Below are 15,346 nucleotides of genomic sequence, written 5' to 3' on the forward strand. Positions count from 1 at the left end.
AGGTATATTTTGGGCCTTGTTTTCTCTACAGTGCATACTTTTCAAGATATTGGGGCAAACGTATTTTTCACCCCCACTTTGAGGGTTTATTTCACCTCCTAAATATGGATGATCGCCGATAAAAAAAATACGTGTGAAATCTTTTTCGAGAATCTATGTAAACCTCATGAAAATCAGTGTGTAACAGTTGGGTAATGTCCTTTGTCAGATCGGTTGTCCGTTCCACAGTGGGGTGTCCACGTGGGAAGAGAAAGTAGGCTCCGCTCCGAGGATCGGAAAAACAAACAAACCTTAAAGGAAATTTATGACCTCCTCAACGTAGTTCGTCCATTTGGTGTGATCTGGCACTTGTTAGTTACAAGTTACAAGTTGTAACAGCTAACAGAGACCAGTGACATCTCAAGAAACTCGTGACTTAACCTAAACGTCGCGATTCGTATCGAGGTCTGTAATTGGTTTCCTCTTGCTGTTTTCGAGCTCTGCTCAACATCTTTCCCACGCATGCCACCCGCATCGCGTATCCTTGACAATTGTACATATTTTGCATTTTGCAGAACATATGCAAACGACCGCTTTCAAATCTCGCGCCTACGTACTTTACATTATCGATTGCAAACAATTCTCTTTGTAGCAACGTTCAAGCGATAGCATAACAATAAAAACTTCAAGAACTCATTGTCAGGAGAAAGGCGTCTGTATTATACAATCTACAACCACAGGCAAGGTAGATCTTACTGAAAAAAGGATATCGATAATATTTCATTAGAAGTATTTATTTCTAAACGATTTTATTTATTAACTTCACTCCTCTGTCCGTTTGTTTCTTTGTCTTGGTTCAAATCTCCTAATTCAATTTTAACTCACTCCCACAAATCCGATCGACTTGAAACTTGATAAAAATAATTGTTAAAAAATTTGGTTACAAATTAATTATAATTTGTTAAAAATTAATCGTAATTTGTGAATGTTCAGATAGACCTAAATTCGGTGCTCATTATTTACTAATTGTAAGGTGCATTCGAGTGAAGAATTCGTAAGAAAAAAATTGGTAGCAAAACAAACACTAAAAAGGAAAAAGTAAAAAATATATATGTATGTGACATCCCACGACTTAGAAACTAGCAACAACTAAGCATTTTGAATCCTTCATATTAATATTTCGTACTCTAGAGGTTTTGTAAATCATAAGTGGAATCATGTTAATACATAGCCTATAAGGCGCAATAACCAATAATAAATGATAAGAAGAGATCGAGAAGGGATACAACGGACGGCAACCAGCGAGCAGGAGAGTAGCCATCGAGTATCAAAATCGAATTACAAAAAAATCATTATTTTTCACTTTTCGCTCCATTATTGACCAAGTTAAATAAAACCGTTTAACCTAAAACTTTTGTTTCTATATATTTCGCACTTCCTTTTTTTTACACGTAATCTTCGTGCCTAATTTTCTCGCGTTGCATAATCTAAGGTTCCCAACAATACCAATATTTACCTTACATACTTACCAACAGATAAAGTTTCCTCGTAAACTTGCCCTCGCATATTCCTTAAAATAAAATAGCGCGCGTAAAGTGTAGATAGAGCGGCGCCTGCGCGCTAACCAAAATCGCCGCAGAAGAAGGGGAACAAGGTGTAATTTGAAGCTCAAATCTTGGTGAACGCGAGATCTCGCCGGATCTTGCGTTTAGTCGTGCCGAGTCGTACGTTGACGTGCGCTCAGTTCATTTCAGTTTTGCGTTCACCAGCAGTTTGCCACCGTCGCAGAAGAAAAGCCGGGGAAAGATGCCACGAAAAACCAAAAAGGGAAACAACCCGTTCTTCTTCTTCATGCTTGACTGGAAAGAGGAACAAGAGCAAAACGGACGAACATTCCCTGGAGGCCTACAAGACGTATCCAGGGACCCGCTAATAAACGAGGCTTGGAAGGTCCGACTTCAACATTCAATTTTCCCTACATTTACGTAATAAAATTTTAAAAAATTTCCTCTCAAACGCCTTCGATTGTTGCCCGATCGTTGAATAAGCACCGCCGGAGTAATACTTTTCTCTGAAATTTCTCGAACTGTAATTCGTGCCGATCGCCGGTCAACAAGTGTGCCGATCAAAATATTATCTTAGCCGCTTAGAGGACGGCGGTTTTTTCGACCGTAGGTGATTAGGGACACTGAGCACAGTTCCTTTGTTGGCTGAAGAATTTTATATCAACGATCTTTTGTCTACGAATTTCTTATACCAAATGATTTTTAATTAATTATTGTTCTTCAGTATTAATCGGCAATTGTTTACTTCTGCAACCTTGAAATCCTCCCTGTTTGTGTGCTTAACACTAAACGTACCGGTACTTCACACATACCTATTCTTACCATAAGGGGTCAAAAATGACCCATCGTGGTACATAAGGTATGCAAAGAATTTTTCTCCATAAAAAATAAGCCAAGAGAAAAACGGAAAGCGAAAAATTGAATAATCAGGTAATATAAGAATTTACAGAAAGTCGGATGAGGAAATAACAAGGAATGTACGATTTTAAAGTAAATTTTCAAAGGGATCATTTCACCCTGCTTGGTACGTTTAGTGTTAAGGACAATATCGTGTCTTGACTTTGTACCGTACGATTTTTACGCACGAGACTGTGTAGCTCGTTAAGAGCCAGCAGAGATATTTCAGATGCAGAGGCACAGGGTAGGGCAAGTAGGGCTGGTGCCCTGGGCGCAAAAAAGCTGAAAGAAATAGTGTCTCTTGACTAAATTTATTTAGATGGTTAATGTTAGTTGTTAACGCTTGTTATTCCTGTGCTTCGCATGCCTCTCTAGAGAAGCTTCGAAAAAAACTTGCTGCACCTTTCGGCAAGGCTGGCGGAGCCCATTATGCAAGTTATGAGCCGCATAAGGGCGCCAGCCAAAGGGGGCGCTAAAAAACTATATCACAGACTTAATAAAGGAATCCAACTGCCACATAAATAAAATGTAAATGTAATTCCTCTTTTTTTACTGTACCTCGTAAAGACAAAACGTGTTAAATAGAAAGCAGGTGCAAAAATTTGGGGGCGCCAAAAAGTTTCTTGCACTGGGGCACCGGCTCTAAGTAATTAATGCTCGCTGTATAAGAGAAGCTTGCAATGGCTTGTGATTGTTTGTAGAATCTCAGCAAGCCGGACAAGGCCTACTACGAGAGCAAAGCGAAGGACAGTAAGATCGAAGCGCAGGGCTCCATGGGTAAGAAGACGGCGCTCGGGGAGAGCATAGACGAAGTCATGGCGGCGGAGAAAAGGGAAATAGAGTTCCACCAGAATATGCTGCAGTACATAGATTCTGTGATCGCCATTGGTACTCAGCACAACAGTAAGTGTCTCGTATCTGGGGAATTCAATCTTGGGATCCTAATCCCGGGATCCCGGTTGTCTTTTGGGTTCTAAAACTCCCGGGATTTGATATATCAAGTTATAACTTATCCCGAGAATTTGGAGGATTTTTGAAAACGTAAATTACTTTATGAACAACTGAAAAATATAAAAATGGAATCCAAAAAACAGCCGGGATCCCGGGAACCCGGGATTGAATTCCCTTCCCTGGAAATAATACTCGACTTTAGTTTAGCTCTTAACAAGCGACGCCCTTATTTCTTTCAGACTTGGAGAAGATAAAGTTTATTTTCATACACGTGAACTGGTTCTACAAAAGGGAAATGGGGATCAACAAGTACAAGTTCGTCCCCGCCGAGCTCGCAGTGGCGGAGTTCAGTCTAGAGAACGGCGTCGAGAACGTCTACCACGAGATAATAAACGCGAAGATAGATCTAGGGTTCAGGCGAGACGCGATCGAAACTAGTATGGAGACGCATAAGATACCTATACAGATCCCGGAAGGACAGGATGACTTCACAGTTATGTACAATAAGTTGACTGAGATCTTGAGGGCCAACATGACCGGGACTAGATTCCCTCCACTGTTCGTGGCGAAGGATCTGACTCCGGCTGTGAAATCGTTACTGGAACAAATGGCTGAGGCGTCGAGTAAGTCCTGGAATGCCGTTCTGAATATTGCGCAGCTTTCTAATGTGCGGTTGTATTTTAGAAGAGTCAGCGAATGACTTCATAGTGTATTCGCTGGAAGCTCTGTTCGGCGCGCTGCGGAACGCTGCGGCGACGAAGGTCGACGATGTCAGTATACCACTTGTCGTCGCCGAACACGAATTTGGGAAAGACGCTTTCTGCTCCGTGCGGAACTTGGAGTGCGACGTAAGGAGTTATTGAGATCATTTTTAAGGGGAGGTGACCGGTCTAGAGCCCATAAAAATAGGTGATCTTTAGGAATTAATTATAGGAAAACTACTGTATATAATTTAATGGGACTTTCTGCAGTGAGTTAAGGATGTCTTAAGTTATAGAAATATATTTATTGCTTTATAATCAATCATTGCAGACGGCACTGGGGAGTCGTTAAAGTGGAGGCGTCAAAAAACTCAGCCAAATAGGTGGGACCTGTATCTCCGAAAGTTATTATCCGATTCGACTGAAACCTTTTTTATTTTGAAGAATATACTTCTGTCTAGGGGGGGAATCCAGAAAAATTACAAAAATGACATTTGTTTACAAAATAACGACACTTGAAGTTTGAACTTACTTTTTCCTAATATTTTCCGTCCTTTCAATGGCTTTAAAAATTATAATTTAAATTCTTCTGTAATTTCTTCTGGTTTGCCCCCTAGCCAGAAGTATATTCTTCAAAATAAAAAGGTTTCAGTCGAATCGGATAATAACTTTTGCAAATACAGGTCCCACCGATTTTGAGAACACTGCTTCGAGAAAAACGCGTTTAAAGTTTCGGTTGTTACCCATGCATTTGCCGCTACTCAAAAAGCTATAACTTTGTGAATTTTACGAATTTCAACAAATCCTTTTAAACACGTATTCTTGAAAGGTTGAACATTCGAAGAATTAAATAAAAGAAAAATCGATTTTTAGACCGGAACCTCCCCTTAAGGTGTCTGAAGAGTAATAACAAGGGAAATTCAATTTTCTTGTGCAGTACCATAAGAATATTGACGGCACGTCGCAGTACTGCAGCATGGCAATCGTGAAACGATGGGGTTTCACCATCTGCGACTACTGCTGCGAATACTTGGGCATGGATTTGATCCCAGGCATTCACTGTCCCATTCCGCTTGAGACACTTCCAACTTTCAACAATCAAGACACGCTCGACACTCGATTGAACAGCCTGACTATCAAGGATCAGTGCAAAGTGGTTTCCATGACTGGCGTAAGTAACGTTGTGCCGCAGGAAGACTGCTTGCTGAGCAGAGAGGGGCAAGAATTTTATTTACAGCCGGTTCTACATGAGCGTGCTCCTCGTGTCTCCGAAAGGAATCATTACGTTTTCCTTAAAGCACGCTCTTGTGGAACAGACTGTAAATAAAATTTTAGAATAACTGTAGGGATGTTAGGTGATCAGGGCAGGAGTAAACTGCACACTCGTGGAAAAGTAAAAAAGGCTTATTTATTGTAAAGAATAGGTTCAGGCGATGATGCCTCTCGTTCGACGGACTCTGCAGGACTGACTTCATCCATTCTTATCTTGCGCTCCCCGAGATTCACACTTACAACACACACTCTTGACACGCACTCGGATCACCCAAACTCTCCGCATGCATTCGACGAAACCATTCAAACCTCACACCCCTGGCGCATTCGATACTCTACTATAAACATCCGCTCTCGATCCCAATCGCTCTGGCCCAAACATACTTTGTCAATCAAACAGTCTTCGCACTCCCACATAACGAATAAAAGTTGAAAGAAAATTTCAGCTTTAACTTTATTCGACGTCGACTGCTGCTCAGCCTCTCATTATTGGAAGTGAAACCGCTGTGTACTGTTCCTTCGAGTGGATTCTGAATTTTTATACGATTCCAAACAGGTGAGCGATGAGCACAGGATGAAGGTGTCCGGGCGAACTTATCAAGAGGAGCAACGACGACGCAATGAGTGCAAGCCATTAGTAATAATAGATCACAGCGTATCCAATAATGCTGTGAACACTTCTGGTGTACGTATTAAAGTTACACTGTCTGATTCAATCGTGAAACATTCCGCGATGGTAACTTTTTATTTCTTACGTCTTCAGATTCCTGGAAGGCCGCTGCGACCCCCCAAGTCAGTGGGTAAGTGTATAGTTCTGCATACTGTTAAAGTTTACTTACTGTTCAGAGTAGATAAGTTATTTGAACATCCTTTATGCTGTTTCAGCACGAGCACTCACTGAAATGCAGGCGGAGAATGGCCTGTTTAACGCCACAGATTTCCCACCAATTGGTAAGCGAATGATTCCTTGTTTATTTATACGAAAATGCTTATTTTTATTGTTGTTTATAAGACACATTTTATACGCGAAATATTACTCTTTATTATAAAAAAAGTTGTGATTTTGCTTTGTGCTAGTTTTTTAATGTATTGTAAATCAATAGCATTTTTAATCACGAATAGTGCAGAGAAAACGGTTTTCTCAATATTTTGAGATCTTTCTACGAAATTTCGTAATACGTAGTAAACTTCGACTTGTAGAGGTCGGAGTACTTATGAATTCGAGTTGTAGAGGTGAAATATATCATTTAACATGCGAAATATAGTTCGAGGTGAGGAAGTTTTATTTCGAGTTGTAGAGGTGTTTACAGCGGAGCGGAAAGGGATGAAGAAAATTTTCGTCTTATAGAGGTTTTCGAGTTATCGAGGTTCGAGTTAACAATTCTCTGGTGGGCGAGCAAATGAGTATAAATCAGAATTATTAGTTTTGCAAGAAGACACTTAGAATGTTTAAAGTACTATGTAAGATCGGGTGTTAAATTTTGGATGCCGAAGTTGATAACTTATCGATCATTTGCTGTAACAACGACATAACTCAAAATTCACGATTTTTTGGAAAACTGGAACAAATTTTTTGTTAAACGACAACCGCTTTTTCTATACTAATAACTCAAAAACTGCAAATTTTTAGTTGTGTTGCAGCAAATGAGCGATATGTGTTAAAAAAAACTTTTGCAGCACTCTTTTCTTTTCGAACTTTTAGTGTGAACTTTAATTGGAACGCTATTGAATAGAGTACGTACAAGGTTTATTAATTATCGCGCGGTAGTTCGGCCGGCCGACTCGCGTTCCGATTTATATGGGTTTTTTGTTATTATCTCGTTAACGAAGCGTCGCAAAACATTTTCGCTACGGAAAAAGTTGTTTCAAATCACCCCACGAGTCACTCTTTTCAAGGAACTCCACCATTTCTGGGGCACCCTGTCTACATACACGTAGGGCTCACGGGGGAAGTTTGCGCGTGTTTCGATGTTCACGAAAGTTGTCGCTAGGTGGCTGCTGCTTCTCGCTGGAGACTTTGGGAGGTAGAACTGTTATATCGAAAGGAAAAACAGTGTAGTGTATCGCTTCTCGGCCTATGGCTAAGATCAAAGTGTAGTATCTGTTCTTATCAGCTTAATATCTGATACACTCCCCATTGGGGAGTCAGAATATTAAACTGATTTTTGGAAATTGACGGAGTGTTGGTGCTCGCACCACCTCCGTCGCGAGTCAGCCTGACACTGCAGAACCGTCAGGATTGGCTCAATAACACTATCTAAAGAATAGTCCTGTCCTAAATCACTCTTGGAGTTTGTTTAACCACTCTCCCCAGTCACACTGGGGAACGAGATCGAGCGACTCTGAGGAAGTGAGAGAGACGAAGACGCGTCCGAAAGACGGAGCGAGACAAGATAGCGAAAAGTCCGTATCGTGTACACCAAACCCCGAGTACGTAACGATGAAATACTGTACTTCGAATTTCTCTCTTAAGAGAGTTCAGCGCCTAAATGATGAAAGAATCGTTTTAGAAACAAAAGTAGAGAGGCAATATTAAACAGGGCGATCGTAGAGCTAGCTTTTAGCGAATAAATAAATACTGTACACTGTTCACACAGGTGGAAGAGGCATCGTGATGAAGAAAGAGCCACGAGACGCTAAGTTTCCTCCTCTGGGTAAAGGTAAAACGATTCGATAATCATCGATTATGTACATATTGCAGAACACTTGAAGTTGTACACCAAGTAACTTTATTAACTTTTATTGCTTCGGAATATTTTGATCATATCAAAAGTTTATTATTATAGAGTACTTTAATGAGACTTGAAAGTATTATATTAAACAGTATTTTGTTGCTTAAGTTTGATTATTATAGCAGTTCTCATAGCAGTGATACTCCACGTTAAATGGAACATTTATTAGTAGAACTGTACAAGCATTTTTGTTGCAAATCAGAAGTACGGAAATGTGATACTTCTGCGCATGTATGACCATTGATAAATTAAACGTTTATTTTTGTATCCTGCTGCAAAATATGTTGAAATATTTTGTGTATCCTCATTACCGTATAAAGTAAATAGCATTCCCTGTACTTAATCATAAAGTGTAACGTTTCTCTGTTAAGGGGTCGCCCTTAATATACATAAGGGTAATTTTTGCGAATTCTTACCCCTCCTCCCTCCCCCAGTATAAGAATTCGTAAGATTTGACATTCCAACCCCCTCCTTACGTAAACATATTTTTTTTTACACTTAATTTTTTCAGTTATTAGAATTTCTTTACAGGTTAATACAATTTAGTGAGTTCGGTTTCGGAAAATTTAAACTAAAACTACTTTTCCGGAACATTAATGATAGAATTTGTATTTATAGAAAATTAGGTTAAAAAATATTACGTAACAAGCTACCTGACTCCCCCCCCCCCCCCAAAAAAAGCCTTACGTGATTTAAGGATGACCCCTAATGGACTTTAATTTAGCACTAATAAATGTCCGATTTGACGTGGATACTTTCATATGTTAAAGTTTTTATTATAGTTGAATATTTCGTACGTTTCCGCAGGACGTGGAAAGTGCTGAAGACCTAGGAAGGACGCCAGATTTAATCGTAATATTATTTAATACATATAGTTACCTTCATTTTCTTAATTTTTATGGTATTTGACTTTAGTGGAACGTAATTTGGAAAGTATCCAATTATGATCGTCCAGGGGTTATATAAATTAACACACATATGTTTGGAGGAGTTTATTTTGTATACATATTTTATTACATCTTTGTACGACCTGCAAAGTAGGTAAAATGCAATCCATTGTACCAATGCAATCACAATATGTAATTCCAAATTTCTAATGCTGAATTCTCAATAAATACAAATGTACACTTTCAAGATGATTACCGTTAAATTTATTTCGTGACGAACCCTATAAATGATGCTGTAACTAATACATTACTGATTTCAATTTACTTTAAAAAGGTGTGATCTGTGAATTATACTTCGTTAATTAATCAAGTTGAAAAGTTATGACGAACCATGTATACGCAAAAATACAAATATTGTCTATCTCATCCTCGAATTTCACTTCTTACTGTTACTTTACAAATAATTCATTCACCATTGAAATAATCTAAACCAATGCAATCACCCGTTACACGTGTCTCTAGCAGGCAAATATACATGAAAGCTGAGGTCACAAGCCAGAAAACATAAACACAGTGAAGCGTAAACAAACTATATAGGTAATTCTCCTTCGCTGTTTACTTGTTTTTGCACTCCTCCTTGCTACCTCACCTTGAACAGGAAGCGTTGAAAATATTTCCGAGGCTCTTCGTCGATTGACGTCACGAATTGTCGGGAAATAAAATTCCACTGGAATTTCCGAGCTCGGTTAATTCCAGAGCTAAATTCTACCCTCGACTCGCATGAAGGGAAGAGAAATGTTGAAACGCACAATTTAAATAGAAAGAGTATTTCATTCCTGTTTTTACTACAAGCTCGCATAAATACGTACACAAGTAAATAAGTCCGACGATCGCTTAGCAGAGAGTACAAGCGTATGTTTGATAATAAAAAAGAAATTACCATGTACAAAGTAAACGTATACATATATAAATCATATTAAATTATCCTAACCGATATATATGTCGTTAAATACCAGTGGGTGATCGTAACGTAAATGTGCATGTGACTCAGTTGTGTGAGATTATTCGTTGTATAAAAGTATAAGCTGTAAACGAGGGAGGTCCGTGATGGTTGTCGCCCAGCATTTCGGGAGATGCGTCGCATTCTCATGATGATTCACGACGAGGCGAGTTACTTCCGGTAACTGTTGCGCGGCGGCAGATATTGATTGCTACCGCCATCTCCGCCGAACCCTCCTCTACCTATAATCAATTAAAAAAAAAAAAAAAAGTTGAAGATTCAAAAGGATTTGAATTCGACGCGCAACATGCAGCGACACCTGTCCGACGCTCTTGGAACTATTTTTGGCGCCGCCTGGTCGACGCGCAATATTAGGGTAAGAGGTTATGTTCAACTTTAGGCGCCTTTTAAGGGGCAATCTTTTGTTTTATGTCCAGATTCATTCTTGGGGAACTTATATGGTGTAATTTATTAACCTTCAGGTGCTACCAAGTTTGTAGACTACGACCTCTTAACTGAACTTGGGATACATAAATCTGTGTTCTGTTTAATCTTGTGCCACGAATCTTATTAAGCAGTCAAGTCATTCATATATGTTTGTACCATTATAATCCTACTTACCACCTTGGTACCCTCCAGCGCCTCCTCCACCCCCTTGGTATCCTCCCGCGCCTCCTCCTCCGCCTTGGTACCCTCCCGCTCCTCCGTAACCACCAGCGCCACCACGGGAGTACTGCGCCTGGCCCTCGTACTGAACATCAGCGGTGTATCCGTTCGCGTCGTCAGCCATGTACTTCACGATCTGTGTCCTAGAATCCGGCAGCAGGACTCTGTACTCCCCCGTCACTGTGTTACCATCGCTGCTCTCACGTTGGGAGTAATCGTTGCCACTGGGAGGATCGTACACCTCGTATTGGAAGTTGTACGGCTGGGGCTGAAAGCCGGAGAGAAGCGATTACTGAAGCGTAGCACGGGGATTCCCCTGCGCAACTTCCAGAGCGTACGCAACAGCTTGGGGGTTAAAGGTACTGCGAGCTGCGCTTCGCTTACCCTTCCATTGTCGCGCCCAAAGCCACCACCCTGGTAGCCTCCGTCCTGGTAGCCTCCGCCACCAGCGCCACCGAACTGTCCAGGTGCTCCGTAAGCTGCCGAGGGTCGTCCGCCAAACCCACCAGTGTCGCCGCCACCGCCACCACCTCCCGGGGCTCCGTAAGAAGTGGAAGGCCTCCTGAATCCCCCCGTGCTGCCTACGTCCCCGGAGAATCCACCGAATCCACCTCCGCCTGGTCTGTTGTACTGGTAACCACTTCCACCACCGCCACCTGGCAGCAGTCCAGCGAGGGCATCGCTGCTGAGGCACAGTACCACCAACAGCACCTTTGTTAACTGCAACAGGATCGGTTTCATCCCTCTGTAGCGCTTTCTGCGATTGCACATCATAATGTCGAATAGGAGGCGGAACTTTGAAAGCTAGAGAGCTTCGAGTTCCTTATTACGGATCCTATCGTAGAGAATTCCTTGGAGCAACTGGCTCCGAGGCTTGTCGAGGCAAATTCGTAGAGGACATTAAGCAAATTGCGCCACTGAATGTTCCAGGTTGAGGCACCCTGCAATTCGTAATTCGGCTCGGGTCAAGCGAAATTCAGCTAACGCGTTTCTTCAGGGTAGAAATCATTCCTCCGGGGGAATGAGATTAACGACCTGCAGGACGGACCGATCGAACGGTTTCGCCACCTAATGTCATTAACGAGACTGGCAAAAAGGGTCGTGGAAAACGCTGATGTCGAGTTCAGTAGAAAGCTCGGAGTATCGCGTGCCGGCGAGATTCGTGTGTCGAAATTAATGGAGTGTAGAACGATTTTCAGATGCTGCGCGGCTGGTTTAAGCATTTCCTACGCAATAGAAGGGGTGGAAGAAGCTGCGACGAAGAACGCAAGGGAGGAGAGACTGATCAAGGAGATTTTCAAAACTGAGATAAATTCGTTCTGCCTTGAAGTTGGGGCATTCTATGACTTTACAATAAAATTCCCTTTGCTCTTCGAGGGCTACTTGACGAACAAAGGTATTAGAGGAGCTCCACGAATTTGGGGAGATCTGGAACAAGAAGCTTAAGCAGAGTTAGGTGGATAAGCTTCACTTGTGGACCTAGCAAAGACGTTTCCCCTCAAAAAGTGGCTCGAAATATTAAAGTTTAGTAGGTTTTCTAGGATCAACAACGGACACTGAAGAATATACAGCTCCTCCGGCAATTTCAGAGCGAGGCACAATTAATGAATTAAAGAAGAAGAGGAGAAGAGAATTGGAGGACCAGCTGCCCCAGTTTCTCAAGAGAGATTGCGATACACGTTATCGGATCAGAGCGCTATCGTTGTCGTCGCGTCTGCCGTTATCAGCGGACCGTAACCCGGGAAGGAATAGCCTACCTGGTGGTAATTCATATTGCTGTTATGACCGAAGACGCGAAGTGAACTGAGAAGATGATCCACGGCAGAGTTTATATACCGCGCGGACCCTTTGTTACAGTTTATCCTTAGCGCTGCATATCCACGTATTAACCAGCGTATTAGAATGACCGTCGGTGGGTGTGGGAGGTGGAGAGGAGCGCATCTTCCCTTCACTCAGTGATGCATCATGGGAAGAGACGTGTATCCCCGCTGATGATGACTGAAATACCTTTAAATTTTAATTGGATCTACGCACGTGACCGCTCGGGACGCGGACTGGGGTACCCCCGAGAAGGAAAGAGCCCCAGGATCAGCCGAATGGGAGGTCGATACTTGCAACGCGTCCCCTACTCTGCTCCGCTATTCTCCTGTCTTGCTCCGCAATCCTGCCGGCGAGGACCTCCCAGGTGTAACGCGCAGGCGAATTATAGGAGCTTCTCGGGAAAGCTCCGAGACACTTTTGAGCTCGTCGATTCAATCACAGACGCGGTAGCTTTTAAGTAACGGCCGGGTTTCTTCTTTGCGGATTTCTCTTCGGATTTAGAACTCTTTGGCGCAGTAGCGTTAGGTATTAGGATGCAGCTACTGGATATTTAATATTAGAATTTAGTAGTATTAGGTATTAAAAGAATAGGATTGAAGATCGCTAGTATTGGGATGAACTTGATTTTAGTTTCTTTGTAAGAATCAGAATCCCATTTTTGCCGCTCCTTATATTTAATCATCAGTAATTATTTTAGAATATAAGTTTTCACAGTGAGTGCAATTTGTTGCATAATAAAAGCCTTTTGTTTTATTAAAAAAATTAATATTAAAAAAACAGGAAAATATATAGATAGGAGGAACTAAGGTAATAACTTTTTTAGAATTGGAACAAACGACTTGAGTTTGTTTGAGAAGCGCGAAATTCCCGGAATCAGCGATTTTCGACCTTATTCTGCGATCTTTAAGCGTTTATACAACTTACTTCTATCTATAAACGGGATTTTTGAATTTTCATTACGGGCTCACGAAAAATAGTTGAAAAAACGACCTTTACTATTTTCTTTACTTGACCGACCAATTGCAATTTTTTTCGAAACACGACTACTTAGCGAACTAATCCTTCTAGCTTCTCAAAGAAAGTCAAGTCGTTTGGGCCCATTCTAAAAGATTTATGCGATTTTAAAGGATGTAAACTTTTTTTCGTCCGCCACTGTAGGCACCTGCGTAATTTTTAAATCTAAGAAAACTCATAAAATATTTTTTAAAAATCGATAAAAAACAACGCAAACATTTTTACTAATTTCAATTTTATTTTTTACCAATTTTCTTGTCCCCAGATCAGCCGCTTGTAGTAACACTAATAGTGTATCGATATCGACTATTAGATTGGTAACTTGTACTCCTATTAGTACCAATACTAGTGACCAGATGAGCTACTGAACTACTCCAGACCACAAACAGTGACCCTAGTAAGTATCACAAAAAGCTACAGTGATGGAAATGAAGAGTTGGTTCAGAAATCTCTGAACTAAAACTTTGCAGTTTTTGAGTTATTAGTATAGAAAAAGCAGTTGTTGTCTAACAAAACTTTTGACCCCATTTCCCCAAAGAAATCATGAATTTTGAGTTGTGTCGTTGCAGCAAATGAGCGGTATGAGGAAGTGGTTTAGAGTTGCGCAATCTATTCCGAGCTTCGACATCGGCATTATAATATCAGCATTAAAAAACTCCCGACGCAGAGGTTTCAATCTCGCGCAGTCCTCGAATGTGCTGAACCAATTACTAATGAAAGGTGGATGAAGAAATAGGCTCGCGAGGCGATGGAACAAGTGGACGTTGAAGATAAAGGATGAGCAAGAAAACTCATGCAATACTCCTAGGAGCACATTATTAAAGGGAGCTTTAGCTGCTCTTCGCTTCGTATCGGATTATTAATGCCCAGTGATTAACAAGCTGCTTTGTACTTTCACTTAAACGGAGCGTGACCCAGTTCCAATATTTGGCCACCGAAGCGCTGCGGTCACTTGGGCCTCAAGAAGGCCCCTGTTACCACCCGCCCAAACAGAATTCCATTAGCTTCTTCAAAAGAGTAACTAACGCCTCCGAAGAGTCCAATGCCAGAGTAATGCCAGCCTCCTCTGCCGAACTACGCTTCAGCAGACTTTGCATTCATCAATCCGCAATTATCAAGTTGCAGCACTTGCCAACTTTCTTCGGCGCTCCTTAGGAAATGAAGTAAACAAGAAGGAGAATCGCCACCTTGTATTCACTCAGCAGTGTAACAAATTGAAGTTCCCCAGAAGTGTTCCCTCCTAATAGATCCGCCTGTGAATGGCTGCCATAATTGCCAGCCTCGGGACAAATAACAAATTGCATAATTGTGCATACAATGCCAGCGCACTCGTCGCGGCAGAGTATTCCTCGCCGAGCGGATCGGTTTGTCTGAAAGCGGGACAGTATTCTTGGCTCATCTTCAGAGGTGTACCCAAGCCGACTGTCGTAATTGAACATCCTCTTAATTGCAACCGGTGCGTTGCCAGGTCCGACGGAGTTGCCCCAGCCTAATGATTCAATTAGACCACCGTGCACTGTCTTCGCGGCGATACCGATTCGATCGGGCCCCGGCTCCGAGCGCAATACTGTGCGACCTGGCGCCGGATTGCGCGGAGATATCTGCCCGGTAATACCGTACTCCCAGAATTCCGATTCAGAGCTCGTGGTAATATCTGTGATCGGTGTGTGAACCTTGCCTCGACCTGGGGCCGCAGCTTTCCATTCAGTGGGCCCTACGGGGCACCTAGAAGCTGGCTGGAGAACACCGCGTCAGCTCTGTGACACCCCACGAGTAGCACGCATGACTTTACTGCTGAGTAACGCTCATCAGGAGGATAGGTTTTATAAACACGCTGCACCGCAGGCCCCCGTGGCAAAGG

The 15,346-nt window shown here is 41.9% G+C and overlaps 2 protein-coding genes and 1 non-coding gene across 7 annotated transcripts in view; 2 read left to right on the forward strand and 1 right to left on the reverse strand.

The window, feature by feature from the left end:
- Window positions 1–9,099, forward strand: part of LOC143376978 (protein maelstrom homolog) — a 41,210-nt gene extending 32,111 nt beyond the window's left edge. For 2 of the 4 annotated variants that reach the window (XM_076827825.1, XM_076827826.1), the window contains exons 2-11: window positions 1,783–1,929; window positions 3,143–3,344; window positions 3,632–4,015; window positions 4,077–4,240; window positions 5,031–5,264; window positions 5,922–6,050; window positions 6,129–6,165; window positions 6,251–6,316; window positions 7,963–8,025; window positions 8,905–9,099. In XM_076827825.1, coding sequence (XP_076683940.1) covers window positions 1,786–1,929; window positions 3,143–3,344; window positions 3,632–4,015; window positions 4,077–4,240; window positions 5,031–5,264; window positions 5,922–6,050; window positions 6,129–6,165; window positions 6,251–6,316; window positions 7,963–8,025; window positions 8,905–8,921 — 1,440 coding nt within the window. In that variant the 5' untranslated portion in view covers window positions 1,783–1,785 and the 3' untranslated portion in view covers window positions 8,922–9,099. Of the gene's footprint in view, window positions 1–1,765; window positions 1,930–3,142; window positions 3,345–3,631; window positions 4,016–4,076; window positions 4,241–5,030; window positions 5,265–5,921; window positions 6,051–6,128; window positions 6,166–6,250; window positions 6,317–7,962; window positions 8,369–8,904 lie in introns of those variants that run through there. The other 2 variants (XM_076827827.1, XM_076827828.1) reach the window with 2 other exon arrangements.
- On the forward strand, window positions 7,428–7,618 carry LOC143377427 (U2 spliceosomal RNA). Its single transcript, XR_013087334.1, has one exon. It is a non-coding gene; the product is annotated as a U2 spliceosomal RNA (small nuclear RNA).
- Window positions 9,100–9,795: 696 nt separating the features above from the next.
- Window positions 9,796–12,562, reverse strand: LOC143376982 (uncharacterized). 2 transcript variants are annotated; one of them, XM_076827834.1, is made up of 4 exons: window positions 12,408–12,562; window positions 11,035–11,370; window positions 10,606–10,918; window positions 9,796–10,226 (listed from the first exon to the last, which is right to left on the reverse strand). In XM_076827834.1, the coding sequence occupies exons 1-4, from the start codon at window positions 12,420–12,422 to the stop codon at window positions 10,156–10,158; spliced, it is 735 nt and encodes a 244-aa protein (XP_076683949.1). In that variant the 5' UTR covers window positions 12,423–12,562; the 3' UTR covers window positions 9,796–10,155. The 2 variants fall into 2 exon arrangements, with proteins under 2 accessions (XP_076683949.1, XP_076683948.1); XM_076827833.1 differs by lacking the exon at window positions 12,408–12,562 and having other exon boundaries at window positions 11,035–11,439.
- Window positions 12,563–15,346: the final 2,784 nt, after the last annotated feature.

This window comes from Andrena cerasifolii, chromosome 15 (genome assembly GCF_050908995.1).
Source record: "Andrena cerasifolii isolate SP2316 chromosome 15, iyAndCera1_principal, whole genome shotgun sequence".
Classification (NCBI taxonomy): Eukaryota; Metazoa; Arthropoda; class Insecta; order Hymenoptera; family Andrenidae; genus Andrena; species Andrena cerasifolii.

What these genes read in the sequence shown, in the direction of transcription:
- LOC143376982 (XM_076827833.1), bottom strand. Translation starts at nt 11,424, where the DNA reads ATGATGTGCAATCGCAGAAAGCGCTACAGAGGGATGAAACCGATCCTG. An exon ending in TTGGGCGCGACAATGGAAGG is followed by an intron (nt 10,919 to 11,034) that starts GTAAGCGAAGCG and finishes TCCGGCTTTCAG; the next exon opens with CCCCAGCCGTACAACTTCCA. An exon ending in CGCTGGAGGGTACCAAGGTG is followed by an intron (nt 10,227 to 10,605) that starts GTAAGTAGGATT and finishes AATTGATTATAG; the next exon opens with GTAGAGGAGGGTTCGGCGGA.